General features: G+C 43.6%; 1 protein-coding gene across 2 annotated transcripts; it reads right to left on the bottom strand.

The window, feature by feature from the left end:
* Positions 1 to 12,254: 12,254 nt before the first annotated feature.
* Positions 12,255 to 21,197, bottom strand: TYSND1 (trypsin like peroxisomal matrix peptidase 1). 2 transcript variants are annotated; one of them, XM_089510415.1, is made up of 5 exons: positions 21,106 to 21,197; positions 17,732 to 18,930; positions 16,251 to 16,381; positions 14,524 to 14,709; positions 12,255 to 13,129 (listed from the first exon to the last, which is right to left on the bottom strand). In XM_089510415.1, exons 2-5 carry the CDS (start codon positions 18,898 to 18,900, stop codon positions 12,912 to 12,914), a joined length of 1,704 nt encoding a protein of 567 aa, XP_089366541.1. In that variant the 5' UTR covers positions 18,901 to 18,930; positions 21,106 to 21,197; the 3' UTR covers positions 12,255 to 12,911. The 2 variants fall into 2 exon arrangements, with proteins under 2 accessions (XP_089366541.1, XP_089366540.1); XM_089510414.1 differs by lacking the exon at positions 21,106 to 21,197 and having other exon boundaries at positions 17,732 to 21,099.
* Positions 21,198 to 22,766: the final 1,569 nt, after the last annotated feature.

The following is a 22,766-nucleotide window of genomic DNA, read 5'->3' on the forward strand; positions in this document are numbered from 1 at the left end:
GAACAGCAAACCAACATTAAATTTCCTCTCCCTTTTCAAGGAAGCCTGGATTTAAATAAATAAAAGCAGGGATGAGAGTTCTGTTTAACCTCAAATATCATCTGCCTTCTTAGTTACAGTATGTGAAGAGGGACTGTCATGACTTATTGTTGAGGGAAATACCCCTGGTGAATGCTTAGAGATACTCTTGTTTTACTGCAGAATGTAACTTTGTGCTTGGTTGAGTGATTACACATACTGAACAGGGGGATTGGTATCGATTCTCTGGATTAATTCACTGGCAGGATTCTGGATCAGAAGGCAGACTGTAAAGTTCTGCACAGGCAGAAATACAACACACCTCGCCTTCATCCCCCTTCATCCCATCTTTTCAACTGCTGCAGTCCTCCCAAAACAGCCATTTACTGGCCAGCAGAAGAAAGGGACAGAATGGCATCCAGCCATGTTCTTATACTACATGAATCCTTCTGGGAGTCCTCCAATGGTCCCAGAAGATGATGTCAATGTTGTGCATCCAATGACAGGAACCTTGCCAGACCCTGCTCTGCCACTGCTCTCCAGCAGCCAGTTAATGACCATATTGAGGGAGGAAAGCTGCAGCACCTTAAATTGTAGGATTTTTTTGTGGGAGGGGAAAGTTTGGTCATTGCATGATCAGTAGCCAATTCTGACCTCTGCAATGGTAAAAGAAAATGAGCTATACATCACTAATACAATGCCAGCCCTCACTGGCTGCAAAGTGCTGCATATGGAACTGTTTCCTCCAACTTGGTACCTTCCAGATGCATTAGGACTGCAATCCCCCTCTTCCCCAGCATGGCCATTGGAGATCGGGAGAGCAATGTTCTTACATATCCAGGAGGTTCCACATTGGAAAAGGCTGGTGTAAGGCAGAGGTGGCACTTTTGGGTTGTCTCTGCCTCTCCACATTTTCCTGGGATGGATGGTTGAGGATTGGCTAAACTCCAGTATATAATCACTTCATTGTGTAGCCCAAGGTCAGTTGCAGTGGAGTCTGGGCAGGAGTCAAACTATCTCATTGGGTAAAATGAGTGAGAATCTTGCCACCCCCCAGATGTTGCTGGAGTGCAACTCCCAGGGAACCTAGATAGCAGAGATGATAGTAAGGGATACTGGGAGCTACCGTCCAATGACATGGGGGGTGGTTTTCTACATGATTCTTATATCCGCTGTAAAATGACCCTTTTCAGTGTTCCTCCTGCTATGCCTGGACTGTTCCTTTCAAGAAGCCACTGGGATATCCCCAGCTCCTGCATGGATTGGGCAGTTTAGCTTGGAACAATTGTCATTAACTGCCTGCGCTCAGCAATCCCACATTATTCCCACACAGCCAAAATGCATGCTACGATGCCTTGTGTGATGCTTTGTTCCTTCCGTGCCCTGCTGTGTTGGGGAAACAGAGCCATAAAGCCTTAACAGGGTATGGCAGCAGCTGCACCTCCTATTGCCAGGGGATTCTTGCCATACATCACGCAGAATAATAGCCACAATAACAAGTAGTAAATCCACTCACAACCCCCAAACTTAAAATAGCATCCTGACAGCCACAAAATACTACCATCCTTTGGCTGGCTCTGAATCTTGTTCTGCCTTTTCCCAACATGGTCCAAGCCACCAGTGCCTGAAATATGGTTCATATTAAGGAAGAGAAGGAACGCTCAAAGCACAGCTGGCAGCTGAGAGAATCTCATTCGCTCAGTAAATCCAGGCACTAGGGACCAGGACAGAAATGGGCCCTGTGTTTCAGAACTTCATTCAGACCTTCACAGATGGAAAAGATGAGTAGAAAACTGGTACGAAAAAAAAAGGGGGAGGGGGAACACATTTGTTTGGCAACATGGCACTTTGGGCATAAAACAGCCTCACTACCTCTATGTCTCATTTGTTGTTGTTGTTGTTAACTGCCCTCATGTCGACCTCAGTTCATGGCAACCCTGTGAATGAGACATCTCCAAGACCCCCTATCCTGCACAGCTCTTTTGGGTCCCGCAGGGTCAGACCCATGTCCTCCCTGATCAAGTCTAACTATCTGCTGTGTGGTCTTCCTCTATTTCTACTGCCCTCCACCTTTCCTAACATCATTATCTTTTCAAATGAGTTATGCTTTCTCATGATGTGGCCAAAATACGATAGCTTCAATTTAGTCATCCTGGCTTCCACAGGGAGTTTGGGCTTAATCTGTTCTAGAACTCATTTGTTCGTCTTCTTGGATGTCCATAGTGTCCTCACAACTCTTCTAGAGCACCACATCTCAAATGCGTTTTTGTTGTTGGTGTTGTTGTTTTGTTTCCCTCGGCTTTCTTCACAATCCAGCTCTCACATCCATACATGGTGATGAAGAATACAGTGGGCTTAGACAATCTTCACTTTAGTGTTCAGAGATATATCTTTACAGTTGAGGATCTTGTCCAGCCCTTTCATAGCTGCCTTTCCCAATGCTAGCCTTCTTCTAATTTCTTGACCACAGTCTCCATTCTACTCAGTGTTTGATCCAAGGTATGGGAACTCCTTGACTATTTCAATTTTCTCGTTATCAAGGATGAACTCTTGTATATCCTCCATGGGCATTATTTTTGTTTTCTTAACGTTCAACATCTAGCCTACCTTGGCACTTTCCTCCTTTACCGTCTTCATTAATTGCTCCAGGTCTTTATTGTTTTTTGCTAGTAGTATTGTGTCATCTGCATATCTTAGGTTGTTAATGTCCCTTCCTCAAATCTTCACTCCTCCAGTCTTGGATTTAGGCCTGCTCTGCATAAAAGTTGAATAGATAGGGTGATAGTATGCAGCCTTGCATGACTCCTTTGCTGATTAGGAACCATTCTGGTTCTCTGTACTCAGTTCGAATGACAGCCTCTTGTCCTGAGTATAGGTTACACATCAGGATAGACAAATATAGTGGCATTCCCATTTCTTTGAGAGCATTCCATAGCTTCTTGTGATCCATGCAGTCAAAGGCTTTGCTATAGTCAATAAAGTAGATGCAGAGTTTCTTTTGGAATTCCCAGGTGTGTTCCATTACCCATTGTATGTTTGCAATGTGATGCCTAGTGCTTCTTCCTTTCCTGAATCTAGCTTGTACCTCTGGGATTTCTCTCTCCATAAATGGCAGGAGTCTTTGCTGCAGTATTTTGAACATGATTGTATTGAATGGGAAATTAGTGCAATGGTCTTGTAGTTACTGCAGTCTTTTATGTCTCTTTTTTGTGTATAGGAATGTATATTGATTATTTCCAGTCTGTGGGCCACTGCTTTGTTTTCTATATTCGTTGGCAGACTTTAGTGGTATTTTCTCCTTTCCATCCTTTGTTATAGCCCCCTAAGTTTTACCCTCGACTTATCCATGGGTCATAACAAAATCCATGGTTTTGACCCTGAAACCTTCCTTCAGTTTATACATGAGGTTAACTTGTACACAAGTATATACAGTATGAGTAGTTTCCCTTGGCTCGTGTTTCTCACATTTCATGTACTTATAACTTGTGTAACACAACTCTGGACCTTCTTTTCATTTTTAAAAGTGTCTCACTTGACTGTTGCTGCTGGGAGGAGAATTTACCCAGATGCTGAAAGAAAAACAGTTCAGAGGCACAGGTTCAAAACTCATTTCCTTGGAAACACCTTCGTTAAAAGATGGACAGATGATGGCTTACTTTCAGCAGCAATCAGAATTTCCTATTACACAGGGTTGTCAACTGACCAGGGAAAAGAGGCTGTCCTGCTATTGTGCCTTTAAACCAGCAGGTTTAACACTTCTCATAGCACAAACAGCAGCATTATCTAGTCATTGTCTATTATTGAGTGGAAATCATTCCTAATAGTATCTGCAAATCAAGCAACTTCTAGGGCCATAGGAAGGGGTGGAAAAGTTGGCCATCAATTTATAGCCCTAATGGTGGCAATTTGAATGGGCCCATATGTCACTGAGCTGCTAGATCCACCTCACACCTAAAAGTGAACCAGTTTTGAAGGTATTGACACTCAATCACCATGTAGTCCCTTGTACAAAACAAAAGAGAACAAGAATCCATTTCCGAAGTGGCCATCTGGACATCAGATGTGATTGTGAGCAAACTGTTAATAAAGATAAAAAAAGATTCTACTCTTGTTTTCCTTTCAATTTTTTTTAAAATGTCCAAGTCTTCTCTCTAAGAAAACTAGCTCAATAGTTAGAAGACAACCATGACAAGAGAATTGAGGGATGTTCCATCTATTTCTCTAGGAATCAGGAACTCTTTCACACTACACAACTATAGGGTTATGATTTCACTTTAATTGCCATGGCAACATCCTATGGGATTCTTGGATTTACTATTTGGAAAAGAGTGTTTAGAATTTCAGCCAGAGAGCTCTGAAAACTACACATCCTAGGATTCTCTAGGATGTAGCCATGGCTAATAGTGAAGTGGAATCATAGGAGATTACCACTTGGAGGTTTACTGCCCTTAAAACATGGCTAGATCATCCCTGACATGTGAGAGTGTGATCGCTGGTCACGCTTGTTTCCCATGATGAAATTGTCATGGAGGTGTCCCATCATTAAAGCATTAAAGCCGTCATTTCTCTGTGTAGTGGAAGTTCCTGTTATGCAGAGAAATGGCGGCTCTGCAAATGCTTTAATGATGGGATGCCTCCATGACAATTTCATCACGGGAGACAAGAGTGATTGGCGATCACACCCTCACGCTTTAGGGACGATCTAGCCGTGTTTTAAGGATGGTAAGCCTTGATGTGGTAATCTCAATAATGGTGCAATTGGGTAATGTGAAAGGGCTCCAGGAATAGTCTATAAAACCAAAGAAGCAGCAGCAGCTGTTCTTGTATTACAACTGGGATCATCATGAGATATTTGGTGGCCTGAGAACAAGGAAAGGATGGTCCTTCTCTCCACATCTCCATTCCATGTGCAGACACTGAGAAGACTAAAACTTATTTCAATACCCCTGGTAGGATAATTGGCTCCACTGTAACGTAATCTCAACAGTCTAGGTCAGTGATGGTGAACCTATGGCACACGTGCCAGAGGTGGCATTCAGAGCCCTCTCAGTTGGCACACATGCTGTCGCCCTAGCATAGAGTTTGCCAGAGTTTCTTACTAGAAAACCAGAGGGACGTGGGACTTTGCAATAAATAAGTGGGGTCTGGGTTGCAGTTTGGGCACTTAGTCTGTAAAAGGTTCACCATCACTGGTGTAGGTTATAGGGTGCAAAGCAAGCCATAGGGCACACACTGCTCTGCTCTGACATTTTCTCTGACACCCTCACCTGAGATGGCCACTTCACTCTGCTCAACAGCAGGCCCAGTTCTGGTCCAAAGGTTTGAGTTTCATACTATCCCACAATCTTCCTCAACCCAGTACCCTCCAAGTGTGTCAAACTGGAACTCCCATCATACTGCACTGATGGTGCTGATGAGAACTGAAGGCAAATGCATCTGGAGGATACATTTCACAGGTGAGAAGGCGTACAATTGTTCTCAGCTTTCCCTATCCCATCTCGCTGATCATCCTCTCTAACCCTGAAGCTAACTCGGCATCATTTCAAAAACAAAAGATGATGCACCCTTAAAATCAGTGTCTCTCCAGATGTGATCAGACAGTAGCCCTTATCAGATGAGTCTGGAACTGGGGGTCTTCAGCACTGGGCGGTTCGAATTCACGTTATTTCGCACAATACCATCATACCAGCATTCGAATGGCCCAATCCGAACTCACGTGAATGCGCGAGATGCCGAACTGAATGCGTACTGGCTCCTCTTTTTGGAGCGTGTTGGCCAGTGCGCTGATAAGGGGATTGGCAATATCCTGGATTGGGGCTCTGTTCGATCTCAGTGCGAATGGCTCTGGTGTGACTACCCAATCCTGAATTCCATCGCAAGACCCCCAGATTCCAATTTTAACTTCCGGTGGGTCTTTCCTCTTGCCGGTTCCAGGGAAGCGGGGGGGGGGGCGGTTCCAGCGGCCTCCTCCTCCTCCTCCCGGCTTGGGAGCCAGCATAAGCTGCATCCCAAGAAGGGAAGAGGCGTGGGGGGCCGCTGGAATCGTGGTTCCGGCAGCCTCCTCCTCCTCCTCCCGGCTTGGGAGCCAGCATAGGCTGCATCCCAAGAAGGGAAGAGGCGCGGGGGCCGCTGGAACGGCGGCGATCGCCACGATTCTAGCGGCCCCGCGCCTGTTCCCTTCTTGGGATGCAGCTTATGCTGGCTCCCAAGCCGGGAGGGGGAGGAGGAAAAAAGCATCCCCATTTACTTAGATGGCCATCCAGCCTCTTTGACAGCCGCTGGAACTGGTCCTCCCCCCCCAGAATACATATTCACACACTCACACACACACACGTACAACCGGGCATTGCTAATTTGTTGCAAGGGAAGGCCATGGTAACGTTAAAACCAAGCAGGAATGTAGAGAGGAAACAGGAATGTAGAGAGGGCACGTTGTATCGCGATTGTTAATGTGCATGAGCTGGCTCTCCAGCTGTTTACCGGGCTGTCATGACGTGACCTCCCCTTTCACCCCAGAAGCGTTTAAGGTCGCAACCCATGCAGGGCACCACTGAGCATGTGCGAGGGGGCCGATACGAATCGGCCAATCCTCATGTTGAGCACCGGTGTGACAAAACATTCTGCACTGAATGCACTTCGCGCGAATGCGTATTGGCCAATTTGAATCATGCCAATTCGGAGGGGCTCCCAGGTATGATGGTATTGTGCGAAATAACGTGAATTCGAACCGCCCAGTGCTGAAGACCCCCAGTTCCAGACTCATCTGATAAGGGCTTGTGACTCCCATCATCCCTAGATAGCATGATCAATGGGAAGGGATTAGGGGACATCTGAAGGGCCACAGGTGGTTGTTGTTGTTGTTATTATGCTTTATTTATATAGCACTGTAGATTTACACAGCGCTGTATATACAAACAATAAAAAGTATAAATTAAACCTGTCCATGGTGTACAATCTAAGAAATAATAGCATAATACATATAAATACAGGAAAGGGTTTGATAAAGTAAAGCAGGCAACAAATTAAAAAGTCACATAACAAACAATAGTCACACAATGCCTGGGAATGCTTCTCTGAACAGGATGGTCTTCAACTTAGTTTTAAAACTGGTTAAAGAAAGTTTTAAAGATGAGCTAGAATAGGGGTGATAAATGTGTACCTCTTGAAATCTTACTGAAGTACAACTCCCAGAATCCCAAACTGCATAGCCCAGTGGTTTCCAGCCTTTGGACCTCCAGATGATTTGGACTTCAGCTCCCATAATTTCTTATTATTGGCCAAATTGGCTGGACCTTCTGGGAGCTGAAGACAAAAACAAATGGAGGACCAAAGGTTGGGAACCACTAGCATAACCTATGGTGAAGAATTGTGGAAGCTGCTGTTCAACAACCATCTCTTTCCCAGTTTAATCGGCACAGCTGCATCCTGCAGAGTCCCGAGATTTGTTGTTTGGTGTGGCATTAGAATACTCTGGCTGAGAAGTCTAAGTATGCCCCCCAAACTATAAATCCCAGGGTTCCATACGATGCCGTCACAGTAATTAAAGTGCTATAATTGTGTAGCATGAAAGCAACCAACATCTGTAGGACCACACAATTCCCATCCTCGAGCTAGCATTTTGAAAAAGAGAAATCACTCAGTGCAGTCTTCAGAAGAAATACAGCAAATAAATGCTCTTAAATACAGCGTATATCAGGACAGGCTCTGGTACTTTCACACTTGCAAACTTGTCTTTTAATGCCACAAAGCCTGAGGTAGCAAGGCCCCTACACTCTCTCTACAAAGAGATTTAAATCTAAGATTTAAGTCTAAAATCTTAGATTTTCATCAGCTAAAAAAAAAAAAGGCTGAAACCTGAAGTACAATTTAACCTCACACTAACACTGCAAGCAGACAATCCCTCCCGTCCCTGTCCCTGTAAAAAGCAAGCTGGAGGCAGAAAATTAGGATTACGCTCGATAAAAACTGTTGGAGAAGATGACATTTTGGTCATTCCTCTGGCTATCCAACAGCTCATGGCACATGCCGATTGATGGCACCATTTTCACAGAAGGAACACTGTGCTGATAGCAGTTTCCAGTGTCCTTGTGGTATACTTGAGAGCCCAGCTGGACACAGTGCAGGGGAGCTGCTGAAAGGGCCAGGCTGCCTCCTAGTGGATGCTAGGTTAGCTCACACCCTCTTTCTACAAATAGGAAATTATGAGGCTTTGTTCTAAAATGGAAATCAGCTGAATTTTGGTCTGATGCAACTTCCTTCGTCAGTAAATGAAAGCATGTGCTAACATGGTGTAGTGGTTTGAGTGTTGGGCTAGGACTCTCAAGACCAGGATTCAAATCCCACCTTGGCCATGGAAACCCACTGAGTGTCCTTGGGCAAATCATACTCTCTCAACCTCAGAAATCTTGCCAAGAAGACTCCATGAAAGGTTTACCTTAGGGTCTCCATAACCTTCTTCCATAAGTCAGAAATTACTTGAAGGCACACAGTAACAACAACAAATGAAAGCAATTGAAATTACCCTGAAGGAGATCCTCAGATTATCTTCTTTGGATGCAATCCTAAACCCTGGGAGTAAGCCCCAATGAATTCAAGGGACTGAATTCTGACCTGCATCGGGTTCTGATTTTCATCAGTCCGATGTCAAACAATTCCACCTCATACCAAGCATGTTCTAACTAAATTTTACTATTCACCACAGCTTTTCAGAGTAAAAAATATATGAAAGTCTCTGGTGTTCTTTTTTCCTGGTATTGTTGTTTTGTGCCTTCAAGTCTTTTCCGACTTATGGCAACCCTAAGGAGAAGCTATCATGAGGTTTTCGTGGGATTTGCCATTGCCATCCTCTGAGGTTGAGAGAGTGTGACTTGCCCAAGGTCACCTAACCGGTTTCCTTGGGCAAGCAGGGATTCAAAAACTGGTGTCTTCTGATATAAATGAGTATAAACATCATGTATTGAGATGACAGCTGGACACTGGGGGGGGGGGAGGACAATAGGAAGATCCATTCATTTGAGATGTGGTGTTGGAGAAGAGTGCTAAGGATTCCATGGACTTCCAAAAAGACAAACAGATGAGTTCTAGAGCAGATCAAGCCCAAACTATCTCTGGAAGCCAGGATGACTAATCTGAGGCTCTCATACTTTGCCCAGCCACACCATGAAGAAAATTGAATCATTATAAAAGGCAATGATGCTAGGAAAAGTGGAAGGCAGTAGAAAGAGAAGACCACGTGTCAAATGGATAGACACAGGGGCTGTACAGATTGGTGGCATCCAGCCTCCTCTTCTTGCCTGGAAGCAAGCTGTAGCAACCACACACTGCAGCCTGAACACGGAGCAAAAAGAAGCCCTGAAAATGGGGTCTTTTTTGCGCCATAGAAGGGGCATCATAAACACCACAGTGCAGTGTTATGATACCCCTTGTTCACAGCGCTGTTTGGGTGCTGTGCACAAGGGATGTCGTCATGGTGCATGCCATCTGGAAGGGCACATGGCATAATGGTGCCCCAGAAGAGAAAGAAGGGCTTGGAGTGTGTGAACACTGAGCCCTACCTCACACGCAGACCAGCATAAACTGCCAGTCTGTCGAGCCCCCCCAGTTAGGGAGGACATAGGTCTGAGCCTGCAGGGCCTGAGCAAAGAGATTGAAGAGAGGAGGTCCACAAGATCGTCATGAATCAAATTCCACTCGAGAGCAGTTAACAACAAACGACATAAACAAGAATGATCATTTACCAAGCACCACAATTCCATATAGAGTTCCCTCTGTAACCATGGATTCTGCGTTCATGGAATCAGCCAACCATGGTTTGAAAATATTCACATACAATTAAAAAAACAACTTAATTTTGCCATTTTATATAAGGGACACTACTATGGCATGGTATTTAATGGGACTTCAGCATGATTTAGGTATCCATAGGGAGTTCTGGAACCAAACCTCAGCATATACCAAGGGCCCACTCTATTCTAGGTTTGAACCAGATCTAATTCCACATAGCATGGCAGTAAGAGTCCTGTTGGTGTCTTATGCCCTTTTGCAATGTATGATTATAGCACTATGATTCCACTTTAACTGCCATGGTTCCATCCTCTGGAATCCTGAGTTTTGAAAGAATTATTTGGAAATTCTTTGCCAATGAATTCTTAGTTCTCCAACATGTTAAATCCACACATAAAGATTTATACTCTACAAGCTCCATGAAGACTTCAGCCAATATGTAGCACAACAGAGTGGCCACCAGGGTGTGTTCAGGTGTATTTTGAAATTCACAACCAACTCAAAGCGACAGACAGATGGCCTGTGTCCCCACTCTCAGATGCACATCCAATTTGGATGATATGTGTATGTGCACATCTCTATCATTGCACTGGGGAGTTAGGTTCATGCAATCAGTTTTTTATGCCCACAGGAAGAGAGGCTGCTGTCACAGTGCAGAAACAAAACAGTTTGACACCACTTTAATTGCCGTGATTCAATACTATGGAATTCTGGGATTTGTAGTTTTGTGAGCTATTTAGCTTTCTCTGTCAGAGAGTTCTGATATAAAACTTAGGATTCCATAGCACTGAGCCATGGACATTAAGTGATGTCAAATTGCTTTATTTCTATAGTGTGGCAGCAACAAGAGTTAGGCCATCCACACAATACATTCAAACCAAGCCACTGTGTGTGTGAATTTTCATCCTGTCATTCGACTTCAGCTAGACATAAGAGGGGACAGATGGGCAGGGACATTTGAATGACCCATTTGGGAGGCTGGGCACTGAATGGCTATCATTTGGCGTCTTCTATTCAAGCATTTTGCTCATTTTAGTTCACCAGACCAATGGATTCTACACTGCTAGGCAACATGTTTGTCCTAAGTCCTTACTATCAAGAAAGTCAAATAAACCAGCAGCTATCAATTTCTACCATGGAGGTTTCTTATTCACGAATATCCATCGGGATCTGATTTGAAACATGCCCTTGCACCTTAACATTTATTAGTTATTTATGAATTCTGTCTTTGAACTTTTGCATTCTTTGTACTTCCCATTGTCTTTTTAGGCAAGGAGGAGACAGGGTCTAAAGGCCTTTGACAACTAACATGCAGACCTGCAATCTGTGACTACAACAGTGCCAGTTTTTCCCTTGCATTAACTTTGTACTGTCACCTGATAAACTAGCGACCTTTGAAAGCTACCTTTTCTGCACATGTATGCTTTCTAGTTGGCCCCATAAAGGTATCACCAGTGTGTGTTTTGGAGGTTACAGAAACACAGTGAGCAATAAATGGTCAAAGAAAGAATCTGCAAGACTCAGTGACACAACAAGGCATTTTTAAAGTTGTGTCCAAATGGGTACATAGCCTTGGCTTTTGGACACATAGTTTTCTGTTGACAGCATGATTCCCACTCCTCTGTAAATTACCACAAATCAAAAAGAAAAATAATCCCGCCGCACACAGTGTGTGTGTGTGTGTGTGTGTGTATATATATATATTGTTGCCCTTTATCCCTAATCCCTACATGACCAAGGCGAATAGTCTTTGACCACTCTTGAATTTATCACGTGGGAGGAATTTCTCTTAATTTCGAATGAAAAGAAAGTGGGGCCAGAACACATTCACGTGAACTTGCTATTTACCTGACTTTCCATTGCCCGAAAATAGCTTGCCATTGCCCAAAATTGTGTGTGGTCACCTCTCACGCAATAACATGAAACCCCATGATTGTGTTCGGACTGACTTCCCATTGCCTGAAATTGCGTGTGGTAGTCTATCACACAATAACGTGAAACCCCATGATTGTGTTTGGATTGCCATTGGATTATACTTCCAATTTCCCTTGTCTGATAACGTCCAGTGAGAGCCCTCCAAAACAACCAAATGACAACACAAACATCTGATACAAAATGTAGGCCTGTGACTCTACCATTACCACTTTTCTTCTCCTGTATGTTTTTTAAACATGTTTTGCCTGATGAAGCTGCCAGTAGAGCATCGAAACCTTGCATGATGTGTTTTGTGCATTTCAATTAGCCACCCAATATATTGTGCTCTTGTAGATTTCGTATTTTGTTGCATTTTGCTGCTAGCCCTGAATATGTTTCCTGGTTGCGTACAAAGTTGCTCAGAACAGTGGCACTTTCTGGTGGGCAATAAGAAACACTGAACATCAACCAATAAAAGCTAATACTTATTATTATTATTATTATTATTATTATTTTATTCCATCATCTGTAACTTTAATTATTGAACACCATAGTAAAATTAAGGAAATGTTGCTTTAATGGGATAAAACTAGAGGCTTCACACACACAAAAAGGTGGATTTTGCAGCAAGATGGCTGCAACTAGATGGAAACACATATGGGGATAAGAGGCAGCCATGGTGAAAGAATTAAGGCAGGAGTGGGGAATTTGGGGTCTTCATAGTGTTTTGGACTAGAAACCCAGAAGACTCAGCCAATGTGCCTGATGGCAAGGGATTTTGATCCAACCACAACACTGTTGTCGTTCAACAACTGGCAAGATTGTTTTGTTCCCTAAGTTCCCTATACCCAGTTTAAGGAAAGAGGTAAATTGCTCAAAATGTCAGAAAGGTTTTTAAAAACAGCCCAGGAAAGTTGCTTTCTTGGCCTACAACTCCCAGAATGCCCTTCCCCAATCAGCATGGCTACTGACCATGCTGGCTGGGGGATTATGGGGGTTGTAGTTTAAAATGAAACATTTCCAAACTTGAGTTCAGGTGAGGAAAATCCTGCAAAAACCAAATCCAATGCCTCACAAAGCAAGCCGCTCCAAAATTTAATGTGCATTTCATAACTTAGTTGGGTGTCTAGAGATAGGAGCTTCCCACCCTCATGTGGCTGATCTGTACACATTTTTCCTCTTGCTTCTGAAGACTCTCACAACTTGCTGAGAGGTATCTCTTCTGGTTCTCTTTGGAGCCTCCAAACAACCTGGATCCTGTCACCCACCCTGTCTAACTCCTTGAAGGCACGGAGGCTTCTGTTGTGGATGAATTCCAAAATGGCTGGCTTCAGGACAGTAATGGGAATGCTGAAGTTCAGGTGTGGATACGTCACACCTATGCTGTTATCCCTGGTATTGCTGGCCACGATACCTGTAGTTGGAGCAGGGCAGATGGGCACCGGGACAGGAGGAGAGAAGAGGAGAAAAACTAAGTCTTACAGTATTTCAACTGTGTTAGATTCTTGCCCCACATCTACACACATCTACACACTCAGAAACATGCATCATCCACTACCTCAGAAGAAGTTACACAGTCACCAAATATTAAACAAGGGGTAGATAACTGAGATGCCACTGGATGGCTCTCCTATCGCTCCTAGACAGATGCTGGGAACTACAGTCCAATAATACCTGGAGATCCAAGTTTTGTCTACTCTTATATTAAACCAAGCGTGCAAAACCTGCAGCCCTCCAAATGGTATTGGACTGCGGCTCCCATCAGACTTAACAACTAACCATGTTTTCCTCCAGCTGTTTCAGCACAGATTTCAACAGACATTGCTATATTAAAACGAATTTTGAAATCCAAACGATTCCCTCTGCTGTTTATGCAGGCATTTTGGATATGAATTTATTTTAAAGAGTTTTATTTTATCTGCTGCTATTGCTCTTTCATCTATTATTAACTGTTGATTCCACTAATTATTGCTTTTAATGATATTAGTTGCTATGGATACTAGCCTCAAAGCAATCAATAAAATGAAAATGGCAGAATTAGCATAGGAATGTAGAGCTTCTTATCTCCAAGACTTTCAGGATTACTATCAATTCTCTCGTCTAAAATCCTGAAATTGTGATGAAGACCAGGGGTTTTTCCACACTACAGAAATCAAGCAGTTTGATACCACTTCAACTGTCATGGCTCCATCTTGGTAGTGCAGTGGTTAAATGCCTGTACTGCAGCCACTTACTCTCAAACCACAAGGTTGTGAGTTCAATATCAGCCAGGGGCTTAGGTTCGACTCAGGCTTGCATTCTTCTGAGGTCACTATTATCCAGCTTGTTGGGGGAATTGGCTTAAACATTGTAAACCATTTAGAGAGTGCTTAAGTGCACTGATAAGCGGTATAAAAATGTACTTGCTATTGCTACTGCTTGCTATCCTGTGTAATCCTGGGATTTGTAGTTTGGGGAGGTATTCAGCCTGGCCTATCAGAGACATTTTGTGCCTCACCAAACTACAAATCCCCGTATTCTATAGGACAGAGTCACGGCCGTTAGAGTGGTGTCTAATCACTTTATTTCTGTTGTGTGGATACACCCCAAGTCTTGACAAATGGGATTCCTGATCTGGCCCCACATGCTTATTTTTAAACCACTCCTTTCAACTCTAAGGGCTAGAAACTTGACTTCTACAAGAAAACTAAAGCGGCAGTTCACATAAGATTAAATTCCTCTCTAGCAATGATTTCTATGCTTGCCCAGTGAGATCAGGAGATGGGAGGTGGAAGTGGGAGAGAGACTGAGAGACAGTACACTATATACCTAGGAGTTTTCCACTGCGCCTAGCAAAGAGAGCTCCCCCACTTGAGCCACCATGAACCGCACAGGTTGCTTGAAGCATCACAGGCTTATCTTCCACAGTGATCACAGCTGAAAGGATCCCTGATGTTACAGATGGGCTGCAGGCTTGCCCAAAGACACCAAAGCCAACAACACTCACTTCTTCACCTAGATGAAGGAAATGCACACAACAGAAAATAGCAAAGAAATACATATTTTAAAAATGCTATTGATACTTCAATAGCCCCCTCTTTTATGATATCACATTGATAGTATAATTTTAGCCCTTTCAATGGTGCAAAGCATTCTGGGGGTGGGCAGTTTGCAGAGCAGTGAGGCTAGAAGGAGATTGGAGTATTTAGGAGTTTTGTAAGGAAAAAACAAAAGCCAATGTTTTCCTTCATCACTGTCTTTGCAAGAAAGAGAATGCTGCAGAGTGAAAAGTAACTGGCAAGTAACATCCCCCGTGCAACACTCCCAAGAGTATTTTACAATGGGGAAGAGGCAGGGGAAGCTTCATTACAGAGGCCAGCCAAATCATTTAGTCAAAGGCTGCATCTACACTGCAGAATTAATGAAGCTTGACACCAACACTAACAGCCATGACTCAATGCTAAGGCATTTTGGGATTTGTAATTTTGTGAGATATTTAGCTTTCTCTGTGGGAGAGCTCTGGTCCCATAACAAACTACAAATTCCAGGATCCCCTAGGATGGAGCCATGATAAAGCAGTACCAAACTGCATTAGTTCTGCTGTGTGGCAGCAGCCATAATGAAGTAACTGCCTGCAAAGCGAGTTCTCCCCAGCCAGTCTTCCAGAGTCTCTTGCCCATTTTCTTTGGTTGGGGGGCTGAGCTGTGTACGTCGTATAGCCTGGATGTGAAGAAGGAAAAGTAAGATTCAACTGCTAGTCCTGTTTACTTTGGGACATGGAAGGGAGGTGAGATGCCAACTTCCCCTGTGTCTTGAGCATTAAGATATTTTGAGTCGCTGCTTTTGGTTATACATCATTGCAATGTGATGTGGTGTTGCAGAACAATACTCTTTAATTTGAGTTTAATTTGAGGCCTCTTGAGCCCTTGTAATCTCATTCCCATTTCACGAGAAGTATTTCATAAAGCCAGAGGGGTGCCTCCAGAGGGCAGGGAAAGAAGAGTAAGACTTTGGGAACAGAGCTTAATTTTATTTAAATATTGAACTGCCTTTGGTTTTAGTCATGTACATACGATGTACTTTCATTCTTCTTTTATATGTACTTCGTCCCAAATGATCACCGTTAAGTGCTGTTGACCTCATGAATTTCATAGGGTTTTCTTAGGCAAGGAATATCCCAGGGTGCTTTTACCAGTTCCTTCCTCTGAAATATAGCCTATAGTATTTAGTATTCATTGATGGCTTCCCATTTCAAGTACCAACCCAGGCTGGCCCCACTAGCTTCCAAGACCCGTCAGGATATGATGACTTTAGGGTACTTAGGCTTACAAATGATCACTGCATGGAGTATTATTCAAAATTAAACCAAAGGAAATAAATCCTCCCACACATTAAAAGAAACTCATGCAGGTTTTCCATTTAGTAAATTCAGATTGTTTACATGGGTCCTCTTTCTGCCCCAGAGAAGGAATTATTTCATTTATGCTGGGAAATAAACATAATAAATAGATCCAGGATGGGACCAAAACAAGCTAAGTAAATTGCTCAGGTCTTACCTGGGCAAAATTCTGATGCAAGAACAGGCTCTGCAAAAGTGGATAAACTTTCCTCTAACTCCACCAGAGCAACATCATAGGGAGAAGAGTCCTTCGTTGCAAAAACCACCTTTCCTTTAGCTACAGAAACCCTAAGATCAAACAGAAGGCAAGAATTAAAAATATGTCAGCAAAGCTTGGAACTGTTACATTTTTGGACTAAAATTCCCAGAATCCCATCACCACTATGGCCAACAACTGGACAATCCTAGGAATTACAATAAAAAAACATTTCCCAATTCAGGGATGTGGAAATATAAAAACAAATGGTTACTTTGGCAGCATCCACACTGCAGAAATAGTTCAGTTTGATATCACTTTAACTACCATGGCTCCATGATATGGAATTCTGGGAACTGTAGTTATGTGAGACATTTAACTTTCTCTATCAGAGAGCTACACAACTATAATTTCCAGAATTCCACAGCATTAAGCCATGGCAGTTAAAGTGGTGTCAAACTGCATTATTTTTGCAATGCAGATAAAGCCTTTGACATTGTTAAATGGTAGTTCTGTTCAAAAGACAGATATATGCAAACCCCTTTGGTTTGGCACATTGTAAAAGGCTCGTATCTAATGCCCCAGTGAAATAAAAAGAAGCTGCTTGCAGCCTTCCAGATGTTGTTGCACTGCAATTCCCATCAGCCTTAGTCAGCCTAGCCAATGGCTGATGAAGGATTATGGGAGCTGATGTTCCATGACATCTGGAGAATGACAAATTGCCATCCCTTCTCTAATAGTCGCAAGTCTCCAAATCAAGATAGATGTGCTCATTTTGAAGGAGCACAGGTTGCTGGAGGACAAATACTTTTAGGGTCCTATTTATATACATTTGCCACCACATAGAATCATAAAATCGTAGAGTTGGAAGAGATCACAAGGTGTTAATATTACACAAACTGGAGCAAATGGGCCTGAATTATACACACTGTTGGAAATCTGTATTAGCCATTAATATGTACCGTATGTGTTTTATGGACATGTAAGCAATGCCCTGGATATAGATGTAAAAAATACAAAAAAGTCAATTAAATTCATTTTTTTAAATGAGATAAACTTGATTTTGAAATCACAATATAACAAGGAAGTTCAAAAGAAAATTTAGGGCAATGTGCACTTATACACACAAGGTCTCTAAACCAAGTAGCACAAAAGACTAACAAGGAATGTTTGGTACAGTCGGCCCTCTGTATCCATGGATTCTTTATCCATGGATTCAAGCATCCACATCTTGAAAATATTAATATATATATATGAATTCCAAAAATTCACCATTTTATATGAGGGAAACCATTTTACTATGCCACTGTATTTAATGGGACTTGAGCATCAATGGATTTTGCTGTCCACGGGGAGTCCTGGAAATAAATCCCAGTGGATACCAAGGGCCCACTGTAATTGTCATCCAGCCCTGTTCCACATGTCTAAGAATTGAGACTTACTTTCCAAGATGGGGCTGTAATCTCACACATACGCTAGAGGCACCACTGACCACATGTCGACAGGTCAACACAAGCCTTGAAGTCACCATCACACCAGACCCCCAGGTTGGTCCACATTCCACCAGAACCACAGTGGCTAACATCTGCTGAACAAGCCCATCTTTGGCTATCAAACCATCACGAGGCTTAGCTGCCAGTGCCATGGGGCGTAACCACTTTTGGCAAAACCAAGGGGGTCCAGAAAGGATACTCCCAATATTTTCCAGAATGCAGTCGACGGCACAAACCAGAGTCAGACCAACCCACTCATTGGCTTTCCAGCAAAGCGGAGCAACAATTATGCCAACCAAGTGGAATCCAGCTTTTGAGATTGCAAAGATGCCACCGCCTTCCGTGCCAGGCAAGCAGCGGGCATCTGTCAGAATGAGGGCATTGCCTTCTCCAGCAAAGTTGCTCACAATCCCTTTGCTGAGGGTATTCATGAAAATGTCAGGGCAAAATGCGCCAAAAGGGGAGCCACAGGTAATGACCGGGTCCCCCTTCCTCAGCCACTTGGCTGGCACACAGCTCAGCCACCCAGCACCAGGGAGATGGCTGTCCTTGATTCTCAGCAAAGCAAACCAGTGCAAGAAACGCATGTCATCCACAGCAGAACCAGATTCTTGTCCAACCTCATTCCCACCAAAATGCCACTGGTCGGAAGCAGTGAAGATTTTGGCAAAAGCCTCCTGGAATTGCAGGCAGGGGGCCATCAGAACCAGCTGGGCTTCCCGATGCTTCAGGCCATTGGGAGTCTTTTGCAGACTGGAAAGCGGGTTGAACCGCAACACGGGGATGTTGTCTCCCAGGTCACCACCTAGCCAACTCCTGCAGGGAATTTGACTGCTTCCTTCCTCTGTGCCCAGCACCTGGATTCGGAGATCTGTGGAGAAGCTCTCAGGCAGCAGTACTTTGCATTGGGACACGTCGAGATGCTCCGGTTCCAGCAGGAAAGGGGAGAAGATGGAGCCATGGCAGAGGACAATGCCCGGGTCAGGAGCCAAGAGGACGCCGCTGCTACTCCAGGGCCCTTCGGACAAAGCGCCCACGGCTTCACTGCTGTCAGGGGAACGTGAGACAGTGACCACACAGCCAGCCTTCCCGGCTATCAAGCGCAGAGACTCAGCCATCAGGGAAAGAAACCGTCTGCCTCAGCAGCCCTGGGAGGAAAAGGAAATTCAATATGGAACTGGACTAAGGCAGGAAAATGCAGGGAAGAGGAGTTTGGGAGTGAGACCAACATCTCTTCCACAGAAATGCATGAAATGAAATATTTATTTATGTTCCGCCTCTTCCGTTTTGGGGATCGGGGCAGGTAACAACATGATTATACAATACACAATGATAAAACAGTAAACCCACAAAACCCTAGCCTGACCCTCCCTCCCAATTTAAAATTAAACAATAAAACATAGTTTAAATATATGTAACAAAACATCAAAATTATTGCACAATCCGTGAGTGAGAAAGTGGCAAGGAGGGTGGATTCAATTGGTTCTGGGCATGATCAATCTGAGAAGGCCTGCCGGAAGAGAAGGGTCTTTGTCGCCTTTGTGAAAGCCTCCAATGAGTATAATTGGTGAATCTCTTCCGGCAAGTCATTCCAAGTTTTTGGGGCGGTGGCACTTTGATACCACTTTAATTGCCATGGCTCCATCCTGTGGAATCCTGGGATCTGTAGACATAGTACAAAGTGATCATCTTGTAGCACTTTGGAGAGCAAGAGAGACATTGGCAGCATGAGCTTTCATAGTCTTGAGCTTACTTGCTCAGATGCATGTGGATAGGTGAAGCATTCAGCCTGGTCTGAGGTCTAGTGCCTTGACAAACTACAAATCCCAGGAGTCTGTAGGATAGAGTGGGGGTAGTTAAAGTGGTGTCCAACTGCTTTAATTCTACAGTGTAGATGCAACCCAAAGCTTCCTAAAAGAGCTTGCAAAGATAGGAGTTGCAGGGTTGCCAGCTAAAGCCCTGGGGCCTGGATCCTCTCCACGGCTGCAATCTTTTGGGATCCAGGAGCTGAAAAGAATTGTGTGCAACTTACAAGATGTGTGCCTGCTGGGAAAGCATCCCTGCTAAGGTGACCAGATGCCCTCCTTTTTCAGGACACATCCTACATTTCAACCTCACGTCCAGGAGGAATTCCAAAATATCCTCCATTTTGAGCATGGCTAAGAAGCCCATTGGGTAACACCATGTTTGCTGTTCCCTTTTGAAAAATACTTGACAGCCTGTTCTCACTGCAAACAGGGATAAATCCTTCTAGGTTTTTTTCTTTTTCCTAGGAGCAGCAGCAGACAAGACTCGCACCCAGAGCTCAGGGTGGGTTTGTTTCTCAGAGTGAAAAAGGACAGCAAACATGTTAGGCAATGGACTGTCTGAGGACACAATGCAATTGGAGAAAGGCTTTTCACCTTAGTTTCAGCACAGTGGACAAATGGAAGGAATCATTGAAATGTAGATTCAGTCAAGGGTTTGTTGCTAGTAAGGTATTGTTTTAAGCCTTTGTCTTGCTCAGAGTTCTAGAAGCATATTGCAAGCCAACAGGCCTTTTAGTGAAAATAAGTTCATCCAAAAAATACAACCGAGTACTTAACAAAATACAGTGTATGTAATAGACCATATGAAATTAATTCATGTGTATGAGTGGTTTTTAGCTTTTATTTTTCAATGTCCTCCATTTTTCTTGAATGCTCTACATTTTGTGGCACCTTGTCCTCCTTTGTGGTTAGGACATCTGGCCAGGGTTTACACGGGTCCTCCATTTCCAGGACCTGTCCTCCATTTCAACCTCCTATCCAGAAGGCATGTCCACATTTTGAGCCTAAGAAGCACAAATTTATTTTTATAGGAATGTTTTTAGCTTTTGATTTGGTCATGTCCTCCATTTTTCTTGAATATCCTCCATGTTGTGGTACCTTGTCCTCCTTTGTGGTTATGACATCTGGTGACTAATGTCCTCTTTTTCCAGGGCCTGTCCTACCTTTCAACCTTGTGTCCAGGAGTAATCCCAAAATGTCCTCCATTTGGAGCATGACTAGGAAACATTGATATTTATATGAGTGTTTCTTAGCTTTTATTTTCTGTCCAGGAGGAATGTCCAAACCATCCTCCATTGTGAGCCTGACTTCAGAAGCTTGAATTCCCATTTCTAGGGAGTGTGTTTGAGCTTTTGTTGTGGAGTGTCCTCCATTTTTCTTGCATGCCCTCCATTTTGGGGTGCCTTGTATGGTCCCCCCCTTGTTTCCAGCTAAGCCCCTTGGGAGGGGAAAGGATCTCTGGGATCCCCTCCACTCCTGGGATCTTTTGGGATCCTGGGTCTGCTTGCAACTTACAGGTCCTGGGTCTGCTTCCCTGCCGCCCATCACTGGAGGAACAAAGGGGCTTCCCTTGGCTTTAGATCCGGAATGGGAACCAGCTGACTGAGAGCCAGCTACGTCAGAGGGAATCTCCTCCTCCTGAGCTGAGCCACGTCAACAGGAGAGCTCCCATTGGCTGGAGCGAACACTGACGCTACAAGCGTGCTCCCAGATTGGCTCCTGGGCTGCACAAGAAGTTACTCTTTTCTGGACTACAACTCCCATGAGGCAGCAGAGAAAAGGATGGCTAGACCAGGCCCTGGGGGGGATGTACTTAGGAAAGTAACTTTCCCAAGTTGTGCTCAATAAATGGACACACTAGACACACACAAGCACCCTTTGCTCAAGGGCCTACCCAGGATCTGGCTCCAAAAAAACTCTAATAATAATAATATACTTATTATTAAATATATTATACACATTCAACAACAATAATAAATTATATATAAATATTATAGTAAGTATATTATATATAAAATAGATATGTATTAATATATTATATACATGTTATTAAATATAGTATGTTATATAATAATAATAATAATAACAACAATAATAATAATAATTTTTATTACCCACCTCTCCCCATGGATCTTTAGCAGCCTTGATGCAAACCCCGACTTGGAGGTTATTACTTTTGCTTAAGGGGAAGTCATCCACAGTGCACAAATAATCCAGTTTGAGACTCCTTTAACTGCTCTGGCTCAGTGCTAAGGAATCCTGGGAATTGTAATTTGTTGTGGCACTAGAGCTCTCTGACAGAGGCGGCTAAATGTTTCACAAAACTGCAGTTCCCAGGTTTCTCTAGCATTGAGCCAGGGCAGTTGAAGCAGTATCTAAGTGAGTTGTTTCTGCAGTGTGGATGAAAATTTTGGATTAAGACCCGTCTGTTGTTGAAGTTGTTGCAGTTTCTGGCGTATAGCGACTCTATCTTGGAATTTTCTTGGCAGGATTTGTTCAGAGGGGGGTTGGCATGGCCATCCTCTGAGGCTGAGAGAGTGTGACTTGGTTTCCAGGACCCTGTTCCAACACCCATACCAGGCTGGCTCCTTTAGTCAGACTTTATTTCCAGTATCAAGAGTTCGTCATAACAGTAAGGAGTATATTCAGAGTGCTGACCTCCAAACACTCAGGCTACAGTAACCTCAGACATTCTTCTATATATTCCTTTGAAGTGAGCCAGGCATCCCAGGAAAAGGACTGGAGCCCTGGACATTAGAAATGACTATATATACACACATACAGTATTATGTGGCTGTTCCTGATAGGTACAAACTGCATGCCCAACTCAGACAGTTTTTCCACCCACAGCCAGGACATTTTCCTATTGTTCAACACCAATTTTCTGAGAAACAGCCTTCTCCAAATTGGTGACTTCCGGATCTGTTTGGGAGTGCAGCTCCCATCATCCCCAGACAGCTCACAGTCGTTACAGATTCTTAAAAAAATATGCCTTTTAAAACAATAGTTTTATAAGAGAATAGACATCAGGTGGCAAATCCTTTTAAAAATGCCCTGAAATAAGTATTTCTGTTTCGTTTGTCTACGTTGCTGTTGTGTGCCTTCAAATCAGTCCCAACTTACGGTGACCCTAAGGCAACCCTATGACAGGGTTTTCTGAGGCTGAGAGTATGTGA

Source organism: Sceloporus occidentalis, unplaced genomic scaffold (assembly GCF_023333645.1).
Source record: "Sceloporus occidentalis isolate IW3139 unplaced genomic scaffold, rSceOcc1.0.p SCAF_2, whole genome shotgun sequence".
Classification (NCBI taxonomy): Eukaryota; Metazoa; Chordata; class Lepidosauria; order Squamata; family Phrynosomatidae; genus Sceloporus; species Sceloporus occidentalis.